This window comes from Panulirus ornatus, chromosome 10, assembly GCF_036320965.1.
Source record: "Panulirus ornatus isolate Po-2019 chromosome 10, ASM3632096v1, whole genome shotgun sequence".
Taxonomy (NCBI): domain Eukaryota; kingdom Metazoa; phylum Arthropoda; class Malacostraca; order Decapoda; family Palinuridae; genus Panulirus; species Panulirus ornatus.
In genome coordinates this window covers 43,297,062-43,317,951 of record NC_092233.1, presented here as the reverse complement: position 1 = coordinate 43,317,951, position 20,890 = coordinate 43,297,062, and the positions used below count along the sequence as shown (strand labels likewise).

The following is a 20,890-nucleotide window of genomic DNA, read 5'->3' as shown; positions in this document are numbered from 1 at the left end:
AATGTGTGTGGATGTAACCAAGATGAGAAAAAAGGAGAGATAGGTAGTATGTTTGAGAAAAGGAACCTTGAGGTTTTGGCTCTGAGTGCAACGAGGCTCAAGGGTAAAGGGGAAGAGTGGTTTGGGAATGTCTTGGGAGTAAAGTCAGGGGTTAGTGAGAGGACAAGAACAAGGGAAGAAGTAGCACTACTGAAACAAGAGTGGTGGGAGTATGTGATTGAGTGTAAAAGTAAATTCTAGATTGATATGGGTAAAACTGAAAGCTGATGGAGAGAGATGGGTGATTATTGGTGCATATCCACCTGGGCATGAGAAGAAAGATCATGAGAGGCAAGTGTTTTGGGAGCATTGAAGAATGTTTGGAAGTCGAGAACATTATCTCGGAAAGCAAAAATGAGGGTCGAAAAACAGACTGAATATTTTTTTTTTAAGATGCCGATATTTTGTTCTTGGTAAGCTATTGTTGGTGAGCAACTGTTCCTGTTGTGTAACGTAGTACTGCATGATTGTTTTTGCTACTTTCGTGTCAGACAGTCGTGATGTGAATGTAATGTCATCTGCAAATAAGAAGATTTAATCTTGTGGTTTTCCTGTAGTGGGAGGTCGTGTGAGAAGAAACTGAAAAGGGTTGGAGAGAGAACTAATCCTTGGGAACTCCGCGGTAAAGTTTAAGGATTTTACAGGTGAAGCCATTGTGATTAAATCTTTGGCATGACGACCAACATTGAAACCTGCCAGTCACTTGTTTCACTGGATGGAGGATAATGTTAAGTATGAGGATGTGTCGGGTCAAATGCTTTGTTAAAGTTTGTTGCCAATAGTATTGACCGGGTCGGGGATTGTAGTCGATTTAATCCATCTAGGATATGCTATGTAATATTTGCGTTTAGTGGAGTCATGGATTACTCGAGTCTTAAACCAATGTTGTTTACGAGAGAGAGAGAGAGAGAGAGAGAGAGAGAGAGAGAGAGAGAGAGAGAGAGAGAGAGCAAATGTTCCTTGATTCTATTTTGGATCAGTTTTATGAAAAGTTTCGTTACCGGAGAGGAGTGAAATGTGACAGTAAGAGGATGGGGAGATGAGTGATGTAGAGAGTTTTAGGATTGGTATGATGTTGGAATCTATGGGACAGACTACTGCTCCAGTGGGAGCGGCTACTGTCTCAGTGTATGTGTGGGTCAGGCTACTGTCTCAGTGTATGTGAGAGTCAGGCTGCTGCCTAAGTGTATGTGTGGTTGAGACTACTGGCTCTGCGTATGTGTGGGTCAGGCTACCGCCTCAGTGTATTTCTGGGCCAGGCTACTACCTCAGTGTATGTGTGGGCCAGGCTACTGCCCCACTGTATGTGTGGGGCAGGCTATTGCCTCAGTGTATGTGTGGGCCAGGCTACTGTCTCAGTGTATGTGTGGGTCAGGCTACTGCCTCAGTGTATGAGTGGGCCAGGCTACTGCCTCAGTGTATGTGTGGGCCAGGCTACTGCCTCATTGTATGTGTAAGCCAGGCTACTGCCTCAGTGTATGTGTAGGTCAGGCCACTGCCTCGATGTATATGTGGGCCAAGCTACTGCTTCAGTGTATGTGTGGGGCAGGCTACTGCCCTACTGTATGTGTGGGTCAGGCTACTGCCTCAGAGGATGTGTGGGCCAGGCCACTGCCTCAGTGTATGTGTGGGTCAGGCTACTGCCTCAGTATATGTGTGGGTCAGGCTACTGCCTCAGAGGATGTGTGGGCCAGGCCACTGCCTCAGTGTATGTGTGGGCCAGGCTACTGCCTCAGTGTATGTGTGGGTCAGGCTACTGCCTCAGTGTATGTGTGGGTCAGGCTACTGCCTCAGTGTATGTGTAGGCCAGGCTACTGTCTCAGTGTATGTGTGGGCCAGGCTGCTTCATTGTATGTGTGGGTCAGGCTACTGCCTCAGTGTATGTGTGGTTCAGGCTACTGCCTCAGTGTATGTTTGGGTCAGGCTACTGCCTCAGTGTATGTGTGGGTCAGGCTACTGCCTCAGTATATGTGTGGGTCAAGCTATTGCCTCAGTGTATGTGTGGGTTAGGCTACTGCTTCAGTGTATGTGTGGGCCAGGCTATTGCCTCAGTGTATGTGTGGGTCAGGCTACTGCCTCAGTATATGTGTGGGTTAGGCTACTGCCTCAGTATATGTATGGGCCAGGCTACTGCCTCAGTGTATGTGTGGGTCAGGCTACTGCCTCAGTGCATGTGTGGGTTAGGCTACTGCCTCAGTATATGTATGGGCCAGGCTACTGCCTCAGTGTATGTGTGGGTCAGGCTACTGCCTCAGTGCATGTGTGGGTTAGGCTACTGCCTCAGTATATGTATGGGCCAGGCTACTGCCTCAGTGTATGTGTGGGTCAGGCTACTGCCTCAGTATTTGTATGGGCCAGGCTACTGCCTCAGTGTATGTGTGGGCCAGGCTACTGCCTCAGTATATGTATGGGTTAGGCTACTGGCTAAGTGTATGTGTGGCGAAACGGACATTGTCGTTTAAATGGTCAGTTTTGTAAACCATTGACACTGTTGAAATACAATTACTTGCTTGGGAGTGACTCCAGCGGTTTGAATGCTTGTTGTTAATATATTGAATTATTAATTTCATAATATGCAGTATTTCTCAATGGGTTAAAGTGGATACCATTTAGGTGATGACAAGACTTGATTAGAGTGTAGTGGGGCCGCTCAGCCCAGGTACTAGTACTTAGGGATCTCTCATTTTCTACAAATGATGAGAGTATGCTAAACGTGGAGTATATGAGAGATGGAGAGGAGTGTGTTAAGCAAGAACTATCTGTGTAATGTTTTATCATAACAATCTCCTCATGAAAACGTACACTAGGCTCGTGTTTAATGACTCGTGGTTAATATAAGATTATTTTACTAACGGTCAGAAGTTCGTATATGTCTCTAAATCATTTGTTTTAATATTATTTGGTACCATAAATATACTTGTCGAATATGACCTTAATGACTTGCTTTATTTACGTAAGTAGACGCAAATTACCTGCCAGTTTATTAATTATTCCTCTGTAAAGTTTTTCTGGTCCTTTTATACTGAATATTTACATCAATATGAAATAACTTTATCTTGCGGATATCCACTGAATATCTGAACCTTCATAATAACTCCCACTACGTATATCCATAATAACTCCCACTACGTATATCCATAATAACTCCCACTACGTATATCCATAATAACTCCCACTACGTATATCCATAATAACTCCCACTACGTATATCCATAATAACTCCCACTACGTATATCCATAATAACTCCCACTACGTATATCCATAATAACTCCCACTACGTATATCCATAATAACTCCCACTACGTATATCCATAATAACTCCCACTACGTATATCCATAATAACTCCCACTACGTATATCCATAATAACTCCCACTACGTATATCCATAATAACTCCCACTACGTATATCCATAATAACTCCCACTACGTATATCCATAATAACTCCCACTGCGTATATCCATAATAACTCCCACTGCGTATATCCATAATAACTCCCACTACGTATATCCATAATAACTCCCACTACGTATATCCATAATAACTCCCACTACGTATATCCATAATAACTCCCACTACGTATATCCATAATAACTCCCACTACGTATATCCATAATAACTCCCACTACGTATATCCATAATAACTCCCACTACGTATATCCATAATAACTCCCACTGCGTATATCCATAATAACTCCCACTGCGTATATCCACAGTGGATCATCCGGGCCGAACGAAAGCATGAACTCAAGGGCAGCGATCACAGTAGGTGTGGGTGACGGCTGTCAGGTGTGGGTGACGGCTGTCAGGTGTGGGTGACGGCTGTCAGGTGTGGGTGCCGGCTGTCAGGTGTGGGTGACGGCTGTCAGGTGTGGGTGACGGCTGTCAGGAGTGGATGCCGGCTGTCAGGTGTGGGTGACGGCTGTCAGGTGTGGGTGACGGCTGTCAGATGTGGGTGCCGGCTGTCAGGTGTGGGTGACGGCTGTCAGGTGTGGGTGACGGCTGTCAGGTGTGGGTGACGGCTGTCAGGAGTGGATGCCGGCTGTCAGGTGTGGGTGCCGGCTGTCAGGTGTGGGTGACGGCTGTCAGATGTGGGTGCCGGCTGTCAAGGGGAAGATGGATCTTATAATTAGCTGTTTGTGCTATAATAATAATAATAATAATAATAATAATAATAATAATTATTATTATTATTATTATTATTATTATTATTATTATCATTATTATTATTATTATTATTATCATTATTATTATTATTATTATTATTATTATTATTATTATTATTATTATTATTATTATTATTATATTATTATTATTTTATTATTATTATTATTATTATTATTATTATTATTATTATTATTATTATTATTATTATTATCATTATTATTATTATTATTATTATTATTATCATTATTATTGTTATTATTATTATTATTATTATTATTATTATTATTATTATTATTATTATTATTATTATTATTATTGTTATTTTATAGTTATTATTATTTTAATCATTATTATTATTATTATTATTATTATTATTATTATTATTATTATTATTATTATTATTATTATTATCATTATTATTGTTATTATTATTATTATTATTATTATTATTATCATTATTATTATTATTATTATTATTATTATTATTATTATTATTATTATTATTATTATTATTATCATTATTATTGTTATTATTATTATTATTACAACCAATGATAATGTCTTGTGTGGACGAGGCATCCCGGCAGTCTTGTGTTTCACCGTCTTAAAACCCGCCAGATAAAACCCGCCAGATAAAACCTGCCAGATGAAACCTCTCCAGACAAAACCCCTCCAGTTAAAACCCTGTCAGATAAAACCTCGCCAGATAAAACCCGACGGATAAAACTCCGCCAGATTAAACCCGCCAGATAAACCCCGACAGATAAAACCCGCCAAATAAAACCCGCCAGATAGAACCCCGATAGATAAAACCCCGCCAGATAAAACCCGCCAAATAAAACCCGCCAGGTAGAACCCCGATAGATAAAAAAAAAAAAAGTCGCCAGATAAACCCGCGGCAAATAAACCCACATCAGATAAACCTGTGTCAGATAGACCGGCGTCAGATAAACCCACGTCAGATAAACCCGCGTCAGATAAACTCACGGCAGATAAATCCGTGTCAGATAAACCCACGTCAGATAAACCCACGTCAGATAAACCCGCGTCAGATAAACCCGCGTCAGATAAACCCACGTCAGATAAACCCACGTCAAATAAATCCGTCTTAAACCCACCTCAGATAAACCCACGTCAGATAGACCCTCGTCAGATAAACCCACGTCAGATAAACCCACGTCAGATAAACCCACGTCAAATAAACCCATGTCAGATAAACCCACGGCAGATAAATCCGTGTCAGATAAACCCGCGTCAAATAAACCCATGTCAGATAAACCCACGGCAGATAAATCCGTGTCAGATAAACCCGCGTCAGATAAACCCACGTGAGATAGCCAAGCCACAAATTACAGTCACTGGTGCAAGTATGTTTACCGTGGTAGGTGATGGGCGGCAGGCAACACCCGTAGTAATAACTGGTCATTTTGTCATGATGTAAGTAAGGAACACTAGTCATTATAACACAAATGACGGTCAACTGTTTTCTAGAAATTTACCCAAAGAGCAGCAGCATGTTATGTGTGAGTCCTGTGTTGTGCTGCCCACAGTGTGACGTCATTCAACAAGTTACACTAAAGTATAATCGGTGGTCTATTTACGACAGTCAACCTTATTATAGTTTCTTGTCATTATACAGGTTGTAGCGGAACTGGTAACTGTCTGTACATGGGGATGTACGTGGATACATGGGTTGTCATTATATAGGTTGTTGTAGCGGAACTGGTAACTGTCTGTACATGGGGATGTACGTGGATACATGGGTTGTCATTATATAGGTTGTAGCGGAACTGGTAGCTGTCTGTACATGGGGATGTACGTGGATACATGGGTTGTCATTATACAGGTTGTTGTAGCGGAACTGGTAACTGTCTGTACATGGGGATGTACGTGGATACATGGGTTGTCATTATATAGGTTGTAGCGGAACTGGTAGCTGTCTGTACATGGGGATGTACGTGGATACATGGGTTGTCATTATACAGGTTGTTGTAGCGGAACTGGTAACTGTCTGTACATGGGGATGTACGTGGATACATGGGTTGTCATTATATAGGTTGTAGCGGAACTGGTAGCTGTCTGTACATGGGGATGTACGTGGATACATGGGTTGTCATTATACAGGTTGTTGTAGCGGAACTGGTAACTGCTTGTACATGGGGATCTAACCAAACTGCTCAGTGACCTTATTCATTTTATTAATTCCATAAGTTCTAAATTAAAGGAAGGAGATTCAGTAGAGAACTACTTTGACCCACATCCGCACTTGGAGTACGAGTTTGAAAAGATAGCACAATGTAAGTTTCCTGATGAAAAGGATATACAAGGAAGATGCATACAGTTTGTAGGGGAGTTGATGAAACAGCTTTGTCAACGTTTGCCAGGCAATGTCTAAGTGTTACAGTCAAAATCATCAATGAGTGCAAGTGAATGTCTGCAACCTATAAATTTAGCCTGCAATACTGGAATGTCTAGTGATAACGAAGAAATTCTCATACGCACTGAGTTCCAGTGGAGTAAACTTTATCGTGTATTGTGGATGCAACAGGAGAAAATCCCTTCAATGACCTCTCTAAGTTGGCTTTGACTGTGCTGACGTTGTCTCATTCCAACGGTGATATCGAGCGTATCTTTTGTCATATGAACATCATGAAGTCGAGGCTTGAAAACAGACTATCAAAAGCTTAAATGCAATACTAATTATCAAGTATGTATGGATTGAGAAGAAATAGAAATTGCCGTTATGATTATAAACCTCCTATGGAGGTATTGAAAAACATTGGGTCATTCAAAGCATATGAGTCATCATAACCGCAACCATGACCCTCACACAGACCACCATGACCCCAGGACACCGAGGACGAGGAGATTGCTAATGATTGGGAATTAGCGGATATGGAATAATGGTGAATGTTTTAGAGTTAAAGTAGTCAGTCGTACCTGTTATTAGTAATCTGGTATGCCAAGGAGCAAGAATAATTCTAAGCGCATTTTTTCACCGTCATTTTTTCAAATTTAGCGCTTTTTGTGACGCTTTCCGGGAGTGAATCTAGCGCCATCTTAGATTTTGAGTTGGCAACTCTGCACGGATGATCGCCGGACCAACATCCATTTTGAACAAGAAGCAGTTACTTAGTTTGGACCCCTCGAAGGAGCACCCACTCCCAACCTACTACTGGAAGGAGGAGGAGGAGGAGGATGTTGATGGAGAACTAAGAAGTTGGGTAAGCATTTCCCTCCTACACTCCAACAACGAACAAGACTAGCAAATGTTTCTGGCAGATGATTGATTGATTGTGTTTGGTGGTGTTGTTGGTGAGCACGAGTTTGGCCCGAGTGGGTGCATCGTCCTGATCGAGTATCTCGTCAGCAGCAGTTCACGTTGGATGGAGCAGGAGACACATGGAACAAAATCGAAGCCTAACCTAACCATACACACGGACGCCCACCCGCCTCTCCTCCATGTTGGCTACGAGGGAGCAGAGGAAGACCCGCCTCTCCTCCATGTTGGCTACGAGGGAGCAAAGTAAATATTATATACAAAGAAAACAATTAGTCAGAAATGACGGTACAACATCACCAGCTTCTGTACGACGCCTCGTGCAACTGATAATATACGCATATTGTATATCTTTTTTAGACCCATCTCCTGTAGGTGTTGGAGGAAACGCTTTTAAATATGTTTACCAATAGTTTGTTTAATAAAAAGAAATATGTTTATTTGTTTAAGAATATAAGTATTTTTTTTTTTTTGGGGGGGGGGGTGCAGGCGCTAATGAAAGTGTGAAGAACTTCAATCCTGTGGTTTAAAACGTCTGTAACTTACACATCAATTTGGTCATTGAACGAACGTAATTGGCCATCACGTAAGATACCACGACAACAGGATATAAATCCTGTGTTCTTGACGAACACAAGTTATGATATAGATCCTGTGTTCTAGACGAACACAAATTATGATATAAATCCTGTGTTCTAGACGAACACAAATTATGATATAAATCCTGTGTTCTAGACGAACACAAGTTATGATATAGATCCTGTGTTCTAGACGAACACAAATTATGATATAAATCCTGTGTTCTAGACGAACACAAATTATGATATAAATCCTGTGTTCTAGACGAACACAAATTATGATATAAATCCTGTGTTCTAGACGAACACAAATTATGATATAAAGTAATTTTTTTGATATGACATGCAGAGAACTTCAGGACATAACCTGTTTTGTATTTTTGTTCATATACACAACGTCGAACATTTTAAGTGTTTTTTAAATTATAGAATTTGTTTTCCTTTGTATGATTTTCCCTTTATTTAGTCTAAAAACCAGACAGTGTTTGCTTGTGTTTTAGAGGAAGATGAGAAATAAAGACAAACAGAAGGGTATAAAGATGGCGTGCTATAAGTCCTCTTCCAGTGGCTTGGACGAAAGACCAAGTCACAATAATTTGTTCCTACCAACGAAAATCAAAATACATTTAGAGCACCAGTACAAGAAGATATATTAGAGCACCAGTACAGGAAGATACATTAGAGCAGCGGTACAAGAAGATACATTAGAGCACCAGTACAAGAAGATACATTAGAGCACCAGTACAAGAAGATACATTAGAGCAGCGGTACAAGAAGATACATTAGAGCACCAGTACAAGAAGATACATTAGAGCACCAGTACAAGAAGATACATTAGAGCACCAGTACAAGAAGATACATTAGAGCACCAGTACAAGAAGATACATTAGAGCACCAGTACAAGAAGATACATTAGAGCACCAGTACGTGAAGATACATTAGAGCACCAGTACAAGAAGATACATTAGAGCACCAGTACAAGAAGATACATTAGAGCACCAGTACAAGAAGATACATTAGAGCTCCAGTACAAGAAGATACATTAGAGCACCAGTACAAGAAGATACATTAGAGCACCAGTACAAGAAGATACATTAGAGCACCAGTACAAGAAGATACATTAGAGCACCAGTACAAGAAGATACATTAGAGCACCAGTACAAGAAGATACATTAGAGCACCAGTACAAGAAGATACATTAGAGCACCAGTACAAGAGGATACATTAGAGCACCAGTACAAGAAGATACATTAGAGCACCAGTACATGAAGATACATTAGAGCACCAGTACATGAAGATACATTAGAGCACCAGTACAAGAAGATACATTAGAGCACCAGTACAAGAAGATACATTAGAGCACCAGTACAAGAAGATAATTGATGTCAGAAAGAATTATGAAAGTAATCTTTCGTCCAGTACTGCAAATTGTCTTTAAACAAGGGAAGATACGGGTTGTTGTTGTAGACAGTTGTAAGAGAAGCTTAGCAATGTGACAACAGAGAAGTTATTGGCACTAATGCGAAGTGAGCTTAACACCACCTAACCTACATATACAGTCAAGGAAAGTTTTCTAATGTTATTTGTGTTGAACTTTACTCAAGGCCGAACCTTTGATTATAATAAGAAAAAATAAGACTGAGAAGATATGTGAATTGTGTGATTTTCTTTGTAGGAGAATTGTCTTACACAGCTAGGCTAATACTGTCAAGAATTTGTCGACACTGCAACACTCCTGTTTTATGTATATGGTTATCATTAAAAGAACTATATACAGTTGTGTAGCACTCGTTATTTTCAAGATTTCAGATTATGAAGTTAGATGCGATGTAAGACTAAGCATATTCTTCTAGCTTGTGCTAACAGCAAACCAGTAGCTTTAATGTTAAGCTTTGTTAATGTTGTCCATGGAACTTTAGAGATACAATCTTAAAGAAGAAAAGTTGGAATATTGGCTTTTGTGAAGATCATTAAAATATTCTGTATAAGCAGTTTGCTTGGTCAAAGAAAAATCATACTACAAATTTCCCAGTAAAAACACCATATCAACCTGTGTGAAAAAGAAGCCATCAGTCATTAAGAAACTCATGAATTCATTAATCAGCCAAGCGAACTGACGGCTGGAAACTTACGGTTTTTCCTGTCTTGTTATGTATTAAATATAAACACTGATCATGGCACATGAACATAATGGACTGTTACACTGAGTCAGTTATTGGTTACATGTATCACTGGTAGACTTACAACGTGGTGTATCTACACCTGAGACATGTGAGACTATAAACTTGACCCGTCAGCCATGGACAACTTGACCTCTGTCAGTCATGAACATCTTCCAGACACGAATTTTGTAAATTTTTTTCCATTTCGACAAGATAGAAATGCTATCCGATAAACATACGATATAATGATGGTTAACATTTTACTCTGTTGACGATTTTGACAACATGGGAGAGTACAGTCAGTTAGGTAAGGAGAGCTTGGCATTATGATATGGTAGGAAAGCCATGATTTGTTAAGTCAGTTATAAATTTAACCTTATGAGAAACTTTTTATGTACTCATTTATTTGCATCATATAACTCGTCTTCAATTTCTATGTGTATTTATCTTGCAGTTTGTCGCAGTCACGAGTTTTCTTGTGACCGGACCAGATGTCTTCCCAGATCCTGGTTATGTGACGCCGACCCAGACTGCGCTGATGGTACTGATGAGATGGTATGTCAGCAAGTGTGATGACAGTTATTAGTGTCAGCCAAGTCATTTGATTTTCATTCAGTTGTATTAACATATGTAGAAACAGTTTGCTTAATCTGAGTTTGTGTGAGAGACTGGAGAGTAAAGGTGAATAAAAGAAAGGTCATTAGGTTTAGCAGAGTTGAGAGACAAGTTAGTTGCGATCTGAGTCTGAGTTGAGAAAAATTGTAGGAAGTGAAGTTTTTAAGATATCTTGGAGAGAACTTGGCAGGGAATAGCACCATGGAAGTGAAAGTAAGTCATAGAGTGGGTGAGGAGGCGAAGGTTCTGAAAGCGATGGAGAATGTGTAGAAGGAGAGACCGTAATATGGGAGGTGGGAAATGGATTTTTGAACGTAAATTGGTCCCAACATTATTATATGGATGCAAGGCATTGACTGTAGATAAGAGTGTGTGGAGGGTGGATGTGTTGGAAATGAAATGTTTGAGGATAAGTGGTGTGAGGTGGTTTGATCGAGAAAGTAATGATAGGTAAGAGAGATGTGTGGTAATAAAAAAGAGTGTGGTTGAGAGAGCAGAAGAGGTTGTGTTGAAATATTGGACATATGGAAAAAATAGGTGAGGAAAGGTTGACAAAGGATATATGTGTCAGAGGTGGAGGGAACAGGAGAACGAGAAGTCCAAATTGGAGGTGGAAGGATAGAATGAAAAAGATTTTGAGCGATCAGGGCCTGATCATGGTGGATCATGCACGGGATAGAATGAATTAGGACGATATGGTATTCAGGGGTCAATGCTGTCAATGGAGAGTGGGGCAGTCTGTTGTGGATAAGAGAGAGCTTGAGACGTAAGTCAGTTGTTGATCGCTGGTGATACACCGCTGGTGGCTAATTCGGATGAGAAACTTCAGAAGTTGGTGACAGTTTGGTAAAGTGTGTAATAGAAAAAATGTTAGGGGTTAATGTGAATAAGAGCAAGGTTATTAGGTTCAGTAGGTTGAAGGGACAAGTCAATTTGGAGGTAAGTTTGAATGGAGAAAAACTGGAGGAAGTGAAGTGTTTTAGATATCTAGGAGTGGACTTAGCAGCGGATGAAACCATGGAAGTGGAAATGAGTTTCAAGGAGGGGGAGGGAGCGAAGGTTCTGGGAGCGTTGAAGAATGTGTGGAAGGCGCATGGGCTTTAGATAGGTTTGTGCGGAGGGGGGTGGATGTGTCGGAAATGAAAGGTTTGAGGACAGTATGTGGTGTGGGGGGGTTTGATCGAGGAAGTAATGAAAGGGTATGAGATTTGTAATAATAAAAAGAGTTTGGTTGAGAGCGCAGAAGAGGGTGTGTTGAAATGGTTTGTTCACATGGAGAGAATGAGTGAGGAAAGATTAGCAAAGAGGATATATGTGTCAGAGGTGGAGCGATCGGGGCCTGAACATACAGGAGGGTGAAAGGCGTGCAAGTAATAGAGTGCATTGGAACAGTGTGGTATACCGGGGTCGACGTGATATCAGTAGATTGAACCAGGTCAGGTGAAGCATCTGGGGTAAACTACGGAAATTTTTTTGGGCTAGAAATTGAGTGTGATCGAATGTAACCTTTTTTGTCTTTTCCTAACGCTACCTCGCCGCCGGGGGGGGGGGAGCTATTTCATGTGTGGCAGGGTGGCGACGGGAATGGATGAAGGCAGCAACTATGAATATGTACATGTGTAAATATGTATATGTCTGTGTATGTATAAGTATATATACATTGAAATGTATAGGTATGTATATGTGCGTGTGTGGGCGTTTATGTATATGCATGTGTATGTGGTTGGGTTGGGCCATTCTTTCGTCTGTTTCCTTGCGCTACGTAGCTAACGCGGGAGACGACGATTAAGTATAATAGAAAACTTAAAATCCCTGGGGATTCAGGAGAAAGAATACTTCCCACGTATTCCCTGCCAGTCGCAGAAGGCGACCAAGGGGGCAGGGGCAGGGGGCTGGAAACCCCCCCCCCCCCCGTATTTAGATTTCGAAAAAGGGAAACAGGAGTCAAGCGGGGAGTGCTCATCCTCCTCGAAGGCTCAGACTGGGGTGTCTAAATGTGTGTTGATGTAACAAAGATGAGAAGAAGGGAGAGATAGGTAGTATGTTTGAAGAAAGGAACCTGGATATTTTGGCTCTTGAGTGAAACGAAGCCCAATGGGAAAGGGGAAGAGTGATTTTGGAAAGTCTTCAGAGTAAAGTCAGGGGTTGGTGAGAGGACAAGAGCTAGGGAAGCAGTAGCAATACTTCTGAAGAAGGAGTTGTGGGAGTATGTGACAGAGTGTAAGAAAGTGAATTCTAGATTGTTGTGGGTAAAACTGAAAGTAGATGGAGAGAGATGGGTGATTATTGGTGCCTATGCACCTGGTCATGAAAAGAAAGATCATGAGAGGCAAGTATTTTGGGAGGAGTTGAGTGAATTTGCAGCTTTACTCCACGAGACCAGGTTATAGTGTTGAGGGATTTGAATGTGAAGGTGGGTAATGTGGCAGTTGAGGGAATGATTGGTGTACAAGGGGTGATCAGTGTTGGAAATGGAAATGGTAAAGAGCTTGTAGATTTGAGTGCTGAGAAAAGACTGGTGATTGGGAATACCTGGTTTAAAAAGAGAGAGATGTATAAGTATACGTATGTGAATAGGCGAGATGGTTAAAGGGCATTGTTGAACTATGAGTTAATTGATAGGCATGAAAAAGAGAGAATTTTGGATGTTGATGTGCTGAGAGCGGCAGCTGAAGGGATGTCTGATCACTATCTTCTGAAGGCGAAGGTGAAGATTTGTAGAAGCTTTCAGAAAAGAAGAGAGAATGTTGGGGATAAGAGAGTGGTGAGAGTAAGTGAGCTTGGAAAGGAGACTTGCGTGAGGAAGTATCAGAAGAGATTGAGTGTAGAATGGCAAAAGGTGAGAGCAAATAACGTAAGAGGAGTGGGTCAGGAATGGGATGTATTTAGGGAAGCAGTGATGGCTTGTGCAAAAGATTCTTGTGGCATGAGAAGCGTGGGAGGTGGACAGATTAGAAAGGTTAGTGAGTAGTGGGATGAAGAAGTAAGATTATGAGTGAAAGAAAAGAGAGGCATTTGGATGATATTTGCAAGAAAATAGTGCAAATGACAGGGAGATGTAGAAAAGAAAGTGGCAAGAGGTCAAGAGAAAAGTTGCAAGAGTTGAAAAAGAGGGCAAATGAGAGTTGAGGTGAGAGAGTATTATTAAATTTTAGGGAGGATAAAAAGATGTTTTGGAAGGAGGTAAATAACGTGCATAAGACAAGAGAACAAATGGGAACATCGGTGAAGGGAACAAATGGGGAAGTTATAACAGATAGTGATGGAGTGAGGGGATAGAGTGAGTATTTTAAAGGTTTGTTGAATGTGTTTGATGATAGAGTGGCAGATATAGGGTGTTTTGGTTCTGGTGGTGTACAAAGTGAGAGGGGTCAGGGAAAATTGGTTTGGTAAACAGAGAAGAGGTAGTGAAAGCTTTGTGGGAGATCAGATCCGGCAAGACGGTGGGTTTGGATGGTATTGCAGTGGAATTTATTAAAAAAGGGGTGTGACTGTTGTTATTGATTGGTTGGTAAGGATCTTCAGTGTGTGTATGGACCATGGTGAAGTGCCTGAGGATAGGCGGAATGCATGTATTTGAATTAATGTCTGTTTACGGCAGGGGTGTGTGATGTCTCCATGGTTATTTTATTAGTTTATGCATGAGGTGGTTAAGGAGATAAATGCAAGAGTTTTGGAGAGACGGGCGAGTATGTCGTCTGTTGTGGATGATAGGGCTTGGGAAGTGAGACAGTTGTTGTTCGCTGATTATACATCTCTGGTGGTTGATTCTTGTGAGAAACTGCAGAGGTTGGTGACAAAGTTTGGAAAAGTGTGTGAAAGGAGAAAGTTGAGAGTAAATGTGAATAAGAGCAAGGTTATTACATTCAGTAGGGTTGAGGTACAAGTTTATTGGATTGTAGGTTTGAATAGAGAAAAATTGAAGGAAGTGAAGTGTTTTAGATATCTGGGAATGGGCTTAGCAGAGGATGGGATCATGGAAGCACAAGTGAGTCACAGGTTGGGGATGGGGTGAGGGTTCTGGGAGCGATGAAGAATGTGTGGAAGGAGAGCATGTTATCTCGGAGAGCAAAAATGGGTATGTTTGAAGGAATAGTAGTAACAACAATGCTATATGGTTGTGAGGCTTGGTCCATATATAGGGTTGTATGGAGGAGGGTGGATGTGTTGGAAATTAAATGTTTGAGGACAATATGTGGTGTGAGGTTGTTTGATTTAGCAAGTAATGTGAGGGTAAGAGAGATGTGTGGAAATATAAAAAGTATGGTTAAGAGAGAAGAGGGTGTGTTGAAATGGTTTGGACAAATGGAGAGAATGAGTGAGGAAAGATTGACAGAGGATGCATGTGTCAGAGGTGGACAGAAGAAGGAGAAGCGGGAGACCAAATTGGAGGTGAAAGGATGGAGTGGAAAAGATTTGGAGCGATCAGGACCTGAACATACAGGAGGATGAAAGGCATGCAAGGAATAGATTGAATTGGAACGATGTGGTATACCGGGGTCAACGTGTTGTCAATGTACTGAACCAGGACAAGTGAAGCATCTGGGGTAAACCATGGAAAGGTCTGTGGGGTCTGGATGTAGATAGGGAGCTGTGGTTTTGGTGCATTACACATAACAGCTAGAGACTGAGTGTGAACAGCAAGAGGTCAAGAGAAAGGTGCAAGAGGTGAAAAAGAGGGCAAATGAGAGTTGGGTGACATGGCATCATTAGATTTTAGGGAGAATAAAAAGATATTTTGGAAGGAGGTAAATAATGTGCGTAAGACAAGAGAACAAATGGGAACATCAGTGAAGAGGGCAAAGTAGAAGGTAATAACAAGTAGTGGTGAAGTGAGAGGGAGATGGAGTTAGTATTTTGAAGGATTGTTAAATGTGTTTGATGATAGAGTGGCAGATATAGGTTGTTTTGGTTGGGGTAGTGTGCAAAGTGAGAGGGTCAGGGAAAAGGGTTTGGTAAACAGAGAAGAGATAGTGAAAGCTTTGTGGAAGATGAAAGCTGGCAAGGCGACAGGGTTGGATGGTATTTCAGTGGAACTTATTAGATTAGGGAATGATTGTGTTGTTGATTGGGTGGTAAGGATATTCAGTGTATGTATGGATCATGGTGAAGTGCCTGAGGATTGGCAGAATGCATGCATAGTGCCATTGTACAAAGGCAAAGGGGATAAAGGTGAGAGTTCAAATTACAGAGACATAAGTTCGTTGAGTATTCCTGGGAAATTATATGGGAGGGTGTTGATTGAGAGTGTGAAGACATGTACAGAGCATCAGATTAGGGAAGAACAGTGTGGTTTCAGAAGTGATGGAGAATGTGTGAATCAGGTGTTTGCTTAGAAGAATGTATGTGAGAAATACTTAGAAAAACAAATGGATTTGAATGTAGCATTTATGGATCTGGAGAAGGCATATGATAGGGTTGATAGAGATGCTTTGTGGAAGGTTTTAAGAGTGTATGGTGTGGGAGGTAAGTTGCTAGAAGTAGTGAAAAATTTTTACCGAGGATGTTAGGCATGTGTTCGAGTACGAAGAGAGGAAAGTGATTGGTTTACAGTGGATGTTGGTTTGTGGCAGGGGTGCGTCATGTCTCCATGGCTGTTTAATTTGTTTTTGGATGGGGTAGTTAGGGAGGTGAATGCAATAGTTTTGGAGAGAGTGGCAAGTATGCAGTCTGTTGTGGATGACGGGGCTTGGGAAGTGAAACAGTTGTTGTTCACTGATGATACAGCTCTGGTGGCTGATTCGGATGAAAAACTGCAGAGGTTGGTGATTGGTAAAGTGTGTGAAAGGAGGAAGTTGAGAGTAAATGTGAATAAGAGCAAGGTTATTAGGTTCAGTAGGGTGGAGGGACAAGTTAATTGTGATGTAAGTTTGAACAGAGAAAAACTGGAGGAAGTGAAGTGTTTTAGATATCTGGGAGTCGACTTAGCAGCAGATGGAACCGTGGAACATTTACTCTCAGCTTTCTTCTTTCACACTTTACCAAACTCAGTCACCAACTTCTGCAGTTTCTCACCCAAATCAGCCACCAGCACTCTACCATCAGCAAACAACAACTGACTCACTCCCCAAACCCTCTTATCCACAACAGACTGCATACTTGCCCCTCTCTCCAAACCTCTTGCATTCACCTTCCTAACCACCCTATCCATTAACAAATTAAGCAACCATGGAAAACATTATGCACCCCTGCTGCAAACCTACATTCACTGGGATGCAATCACTTTCCTCTCTTCCTACTCATACACATGCCTTACATCCTTGATAAAAGCCTTTCACTGCTTCTAGCAACTTACCTCCCATGCCATATACTCTTAAAATCTTCCACAAAGCATCTTTATCAACCCTATCATATGCCTTCTCCAGATACATAAATGCTACATACAAATCCATCTGTTTTCTAAGTATTTCTTACAAACATTCTTCAAAGCAAACACCTGATCCACATATCTTCTACCACTTCTGAAACCACACTGCTCTTCCCCAGTCTGATGCTCTGTACGTGCCTTTACCCTCTTAATCAATACCCTCCCATATAATTTCCCAGGAATACTAAACGTGCCTTTACCCTCTCAATCAGTACCCTCCCATATAATTTCCCAGGAATACTAAACAAACTTATGACTTTGTAATTTGAACACTCACCTTTAACCCTTTTCCCTTTGTACAGTGGCACTATGCATGCATTCTGCCAATCCTCAGGCACTTCACCATGATCCATACATGTATGATGTTGAATATCCTTACCAACCAATCAGCAATACACTCACCTCCCTTTTTTATAAATTCCACCCACCACCTTGCCGGCTTTCATTTTCCGCAAAGCTTTCACTTCCTCTTCTCTGTTTACCAAGCCATTCTCCCTGACCCTCTTACTTTGCACACCCCCCAAAACAAAACACCATATATCTACCCCTCTACCATCAAACACTTTCAACAAACCTTCAAATTAATCACTCCATCTCCTTCTCACTTCATCACTACATATTATTGCCTCCCCATTTGCCCCCTTCACCGATGTTCCCATTTGTTCTCTTGTCTTATGCACTTTATTTACCTCCTTCCAAAACATCTTTTTATTCTCCCTAAAGTTTAATGATACTCTCTCACCCCAACTCTCATTTGCCCTCGTTTTCAACTCTTCCACCTTTCTCTTGACCTCCTGACGCTTTCTTTTTCACATCTCCCAATTATTTGCACTACTTCCCTGCAAAAATCATCCAGACGCCTCTCGCTTCTCTTTCACTAACAATATTACTTCTTCATCCCACACTCACTACCCTTTCTAATCTGCCCACCTCCCACGCTTCTCATGGCACATGCATCTTTTGTGCAAGCCATCACTGCTTCCCTAAAAACATCTCATTCCTCCCCACTCCCCTTACTTCATTTGCTCTCACCTTTTTCCATTCTACACTCAATCTCTCCTGATACTTCCTCACACAAGTTTCCTTTCCAAACTCACTTACTATCACCACTCTCTTCTCCCTAACATTCTCTCTTCTTTTCTGAAAACCTCTACAAATCTTCACCTTTGCCTCCACAAGATAGTGATCAGACATCCGTCAAGCTGCCTCTCTCAGCACATTAACATCCAAAAGTCTCTCTTTTATACGATTATCAGATTAACACATAATACAGTAATACTCTCTGGCCATCTCTCCTACTTACATATGTATGATTATTTATATCTCTTTTTAAACCAGGTATTCCCAATCACCAGTCCTTTTTCAGCACACAAATCCACAAGCTCTTCACCATTTCCATATACGACACTGAATACCCCTGTTCACCAATTATACTCTCAACTGCCACATTACTCACCTTTGTATTCAAATCACCCATCAATGTTTCCCAGTCTCGTGCATCAAAGCTGCTAACACACTCACTCAGCTGCTTTCAAAACACTTGTCTCTTATGATCTTTCTTCTCATGACCAGGTGCATAGGCACCAATGATCACCCATCTCTCTCCATCCACTTTCAGTTTTACCCATATCAGTCAGGAGTTTACTTTCTTACACTCTATCACATACTCCCACAACTCCTGTTTCAGGAGTAGTGCTACTCCTTCCTTTGCTGTTGCCCTCTTACCAACACCTGACTTTACTCCCAAGACATTCCCAAACCACTCTTTGCCTTTACCCTTAAGCTTCGTTTCATCCAAAGCCATATATATATATATATATATATATATATATATATATATATATATATATATATATATATATATATGGTAAAGTGTGTGAAAGAAGAAAGTTAAGAGTAAATGTGAATAAGAGCAAGGTTATTAGGTACAGTAGGGTTGAGGGTCAAGTCAATTGGGAGGTGAGTTTGAATGGAGAAAAACTAGAGGAAGTGAAGTGTTTTAGATATCTGGGAGTGGATCTGGCAGTGGATGGAACCATGGAAGTGGAAGTGGATCATAGGGTGGGGGAGGGGGCGAAAATTCTGGGAGCCTTGAAGAATGTGTGGAAGTCGAGAACATTATCTCGGAAAGCAAAAATGGGTATGTTTGAAGGAATAGTGGTTCCAACAATGTTGTATGGTTGCGAGGCGTGGGCTATGGATAGAGTTGTGCGCAGGAGGATGGATGTGCTGGAAATGAGATGTTTGAGGACAATGTGTGGTGTGAGGTGGTTTGATCGAGTAAGTAATGTAAGGGTAAGAGAGATGTGTGGAAATAAAAAGAGCGTGGTTGAGAGAGCAGAAGAGGGTGTTTTGAAATGGTTTGGGCACATGGAGAGAATGAGTGAGGAAAGATTGACCAAGAGGATATATGTGTCGGAGGTGGAGGGAACGAGGAGAAGAGGGAGACCAAATTGGAGGTGGAAAGATGGAGTGAAAAAGATTTTGTGTGATCGGGGCCTGAACATGCAGGAGGGTGAAAGGAGGGCAAGGAATAGAGTGAATTGGAGCGATGTGGTATACCGGGGTTGATGTGCTGTCAGTGGATTGAATCAGGGCATGTGAAGCGTCTGGGGTAAACCATGGAAAGCTGTGTAGGTATGTATATTTGCGTGTGTGGACGTATGTATATACATGTGTATGGGGGTGGGTTGGGCCATTTCTTTCGTCTGTTTCCTTGCGCTACCTCGCAAACGCGGGAGACAGCGACAAAGCAAAAAAAAATATATATATATATATATATATATATATATATATATATATATAATATATATATATATATATATATATATATATATATATATAGAGAGAGAGAGAGAGAGAGAGAGAGAGAGAGAGAGAGAGAGAGAGAGAGAGAGAGGGGGGGGGGGAGGGGAGGGATTAGATAAGGTAAATATCAAAACTTGTAATGTCCACTTGTAAATCAACCCAAACAATTTTTCCATTGTGTGCTTGAGAGTCAAACCCAGGCGACCAAGTACAGCAGTCAGCATAGCATACTACTGAACCACGAATGGAAAAAAACATTTTTTGGTACAGCTGTCTGCAGCTCCAGCAGAGCCCAACTTACTCACTGTAGTATTTTAGTATTAGATAGGCTGCCCAATCTCTGATTCCAAGGATGCTAGAGATAGCAATAGTTCCAGAGAGATAGGTTTTGTCTCATTTGTATGCTTAACCCCTTTTGTTCTCAGTAGCCATGTTTTTGTCTCTCCGAGGCACACACACACACAGACACACACACACACACACACACACACACACACACACACACACACACAGACACACAGACACACATACGCATACTATTCGCCATTTCCCGAGTTAGCGAGGTAGCGTTAAGAACAGAGGACTGAGCCTTTGAGGGAATATCCTTACTTGATCCCTTCTCTGTTCCTTCTTTTAGAAAATTAAAAATGAGAGGGGAGGGCTAGGCGATGAGTTTGGATGGTATTGCTGTGGAATTTATTCAAAAAGGGGTGATTGTGTTGTTGTGTGCTTTCAGAAATGGTAGAGGATGTGTGAATCAGGTGTTTGCTTTGAAGAATGTATGTAAGAAATATTTAGAAAAACAGATGGATTTGTATGTAGCATTTCTGGATCTGGAGAAGGCATATGATAGAGTTGATATAGATGCTCTGTG

General features: G+C 41.2%; 1 protein-coding gene across 1 annotated transcript in view; it reads left to right on the top strand.

The window, feature by feature from the left end:
* LOC139750921 (low-density lipoprotein receptor-like) overlaps positions 1-20,890 on the top strand; it is a 93,599-nt gene that overhangs the window by 8,240 nt on the left and 64,469 nt on the right. Inside the window, exon 2 of the mRNA XM_071665813.1 lies at positions 10,681-10,781. Coding sequence (XP_071521914.1) covers positions 10,681-10,781 — 101 coding nt within the window. The remainder of the gene's footprint in view (positions 1-10,680; positions 10,782-20,890) is intronic.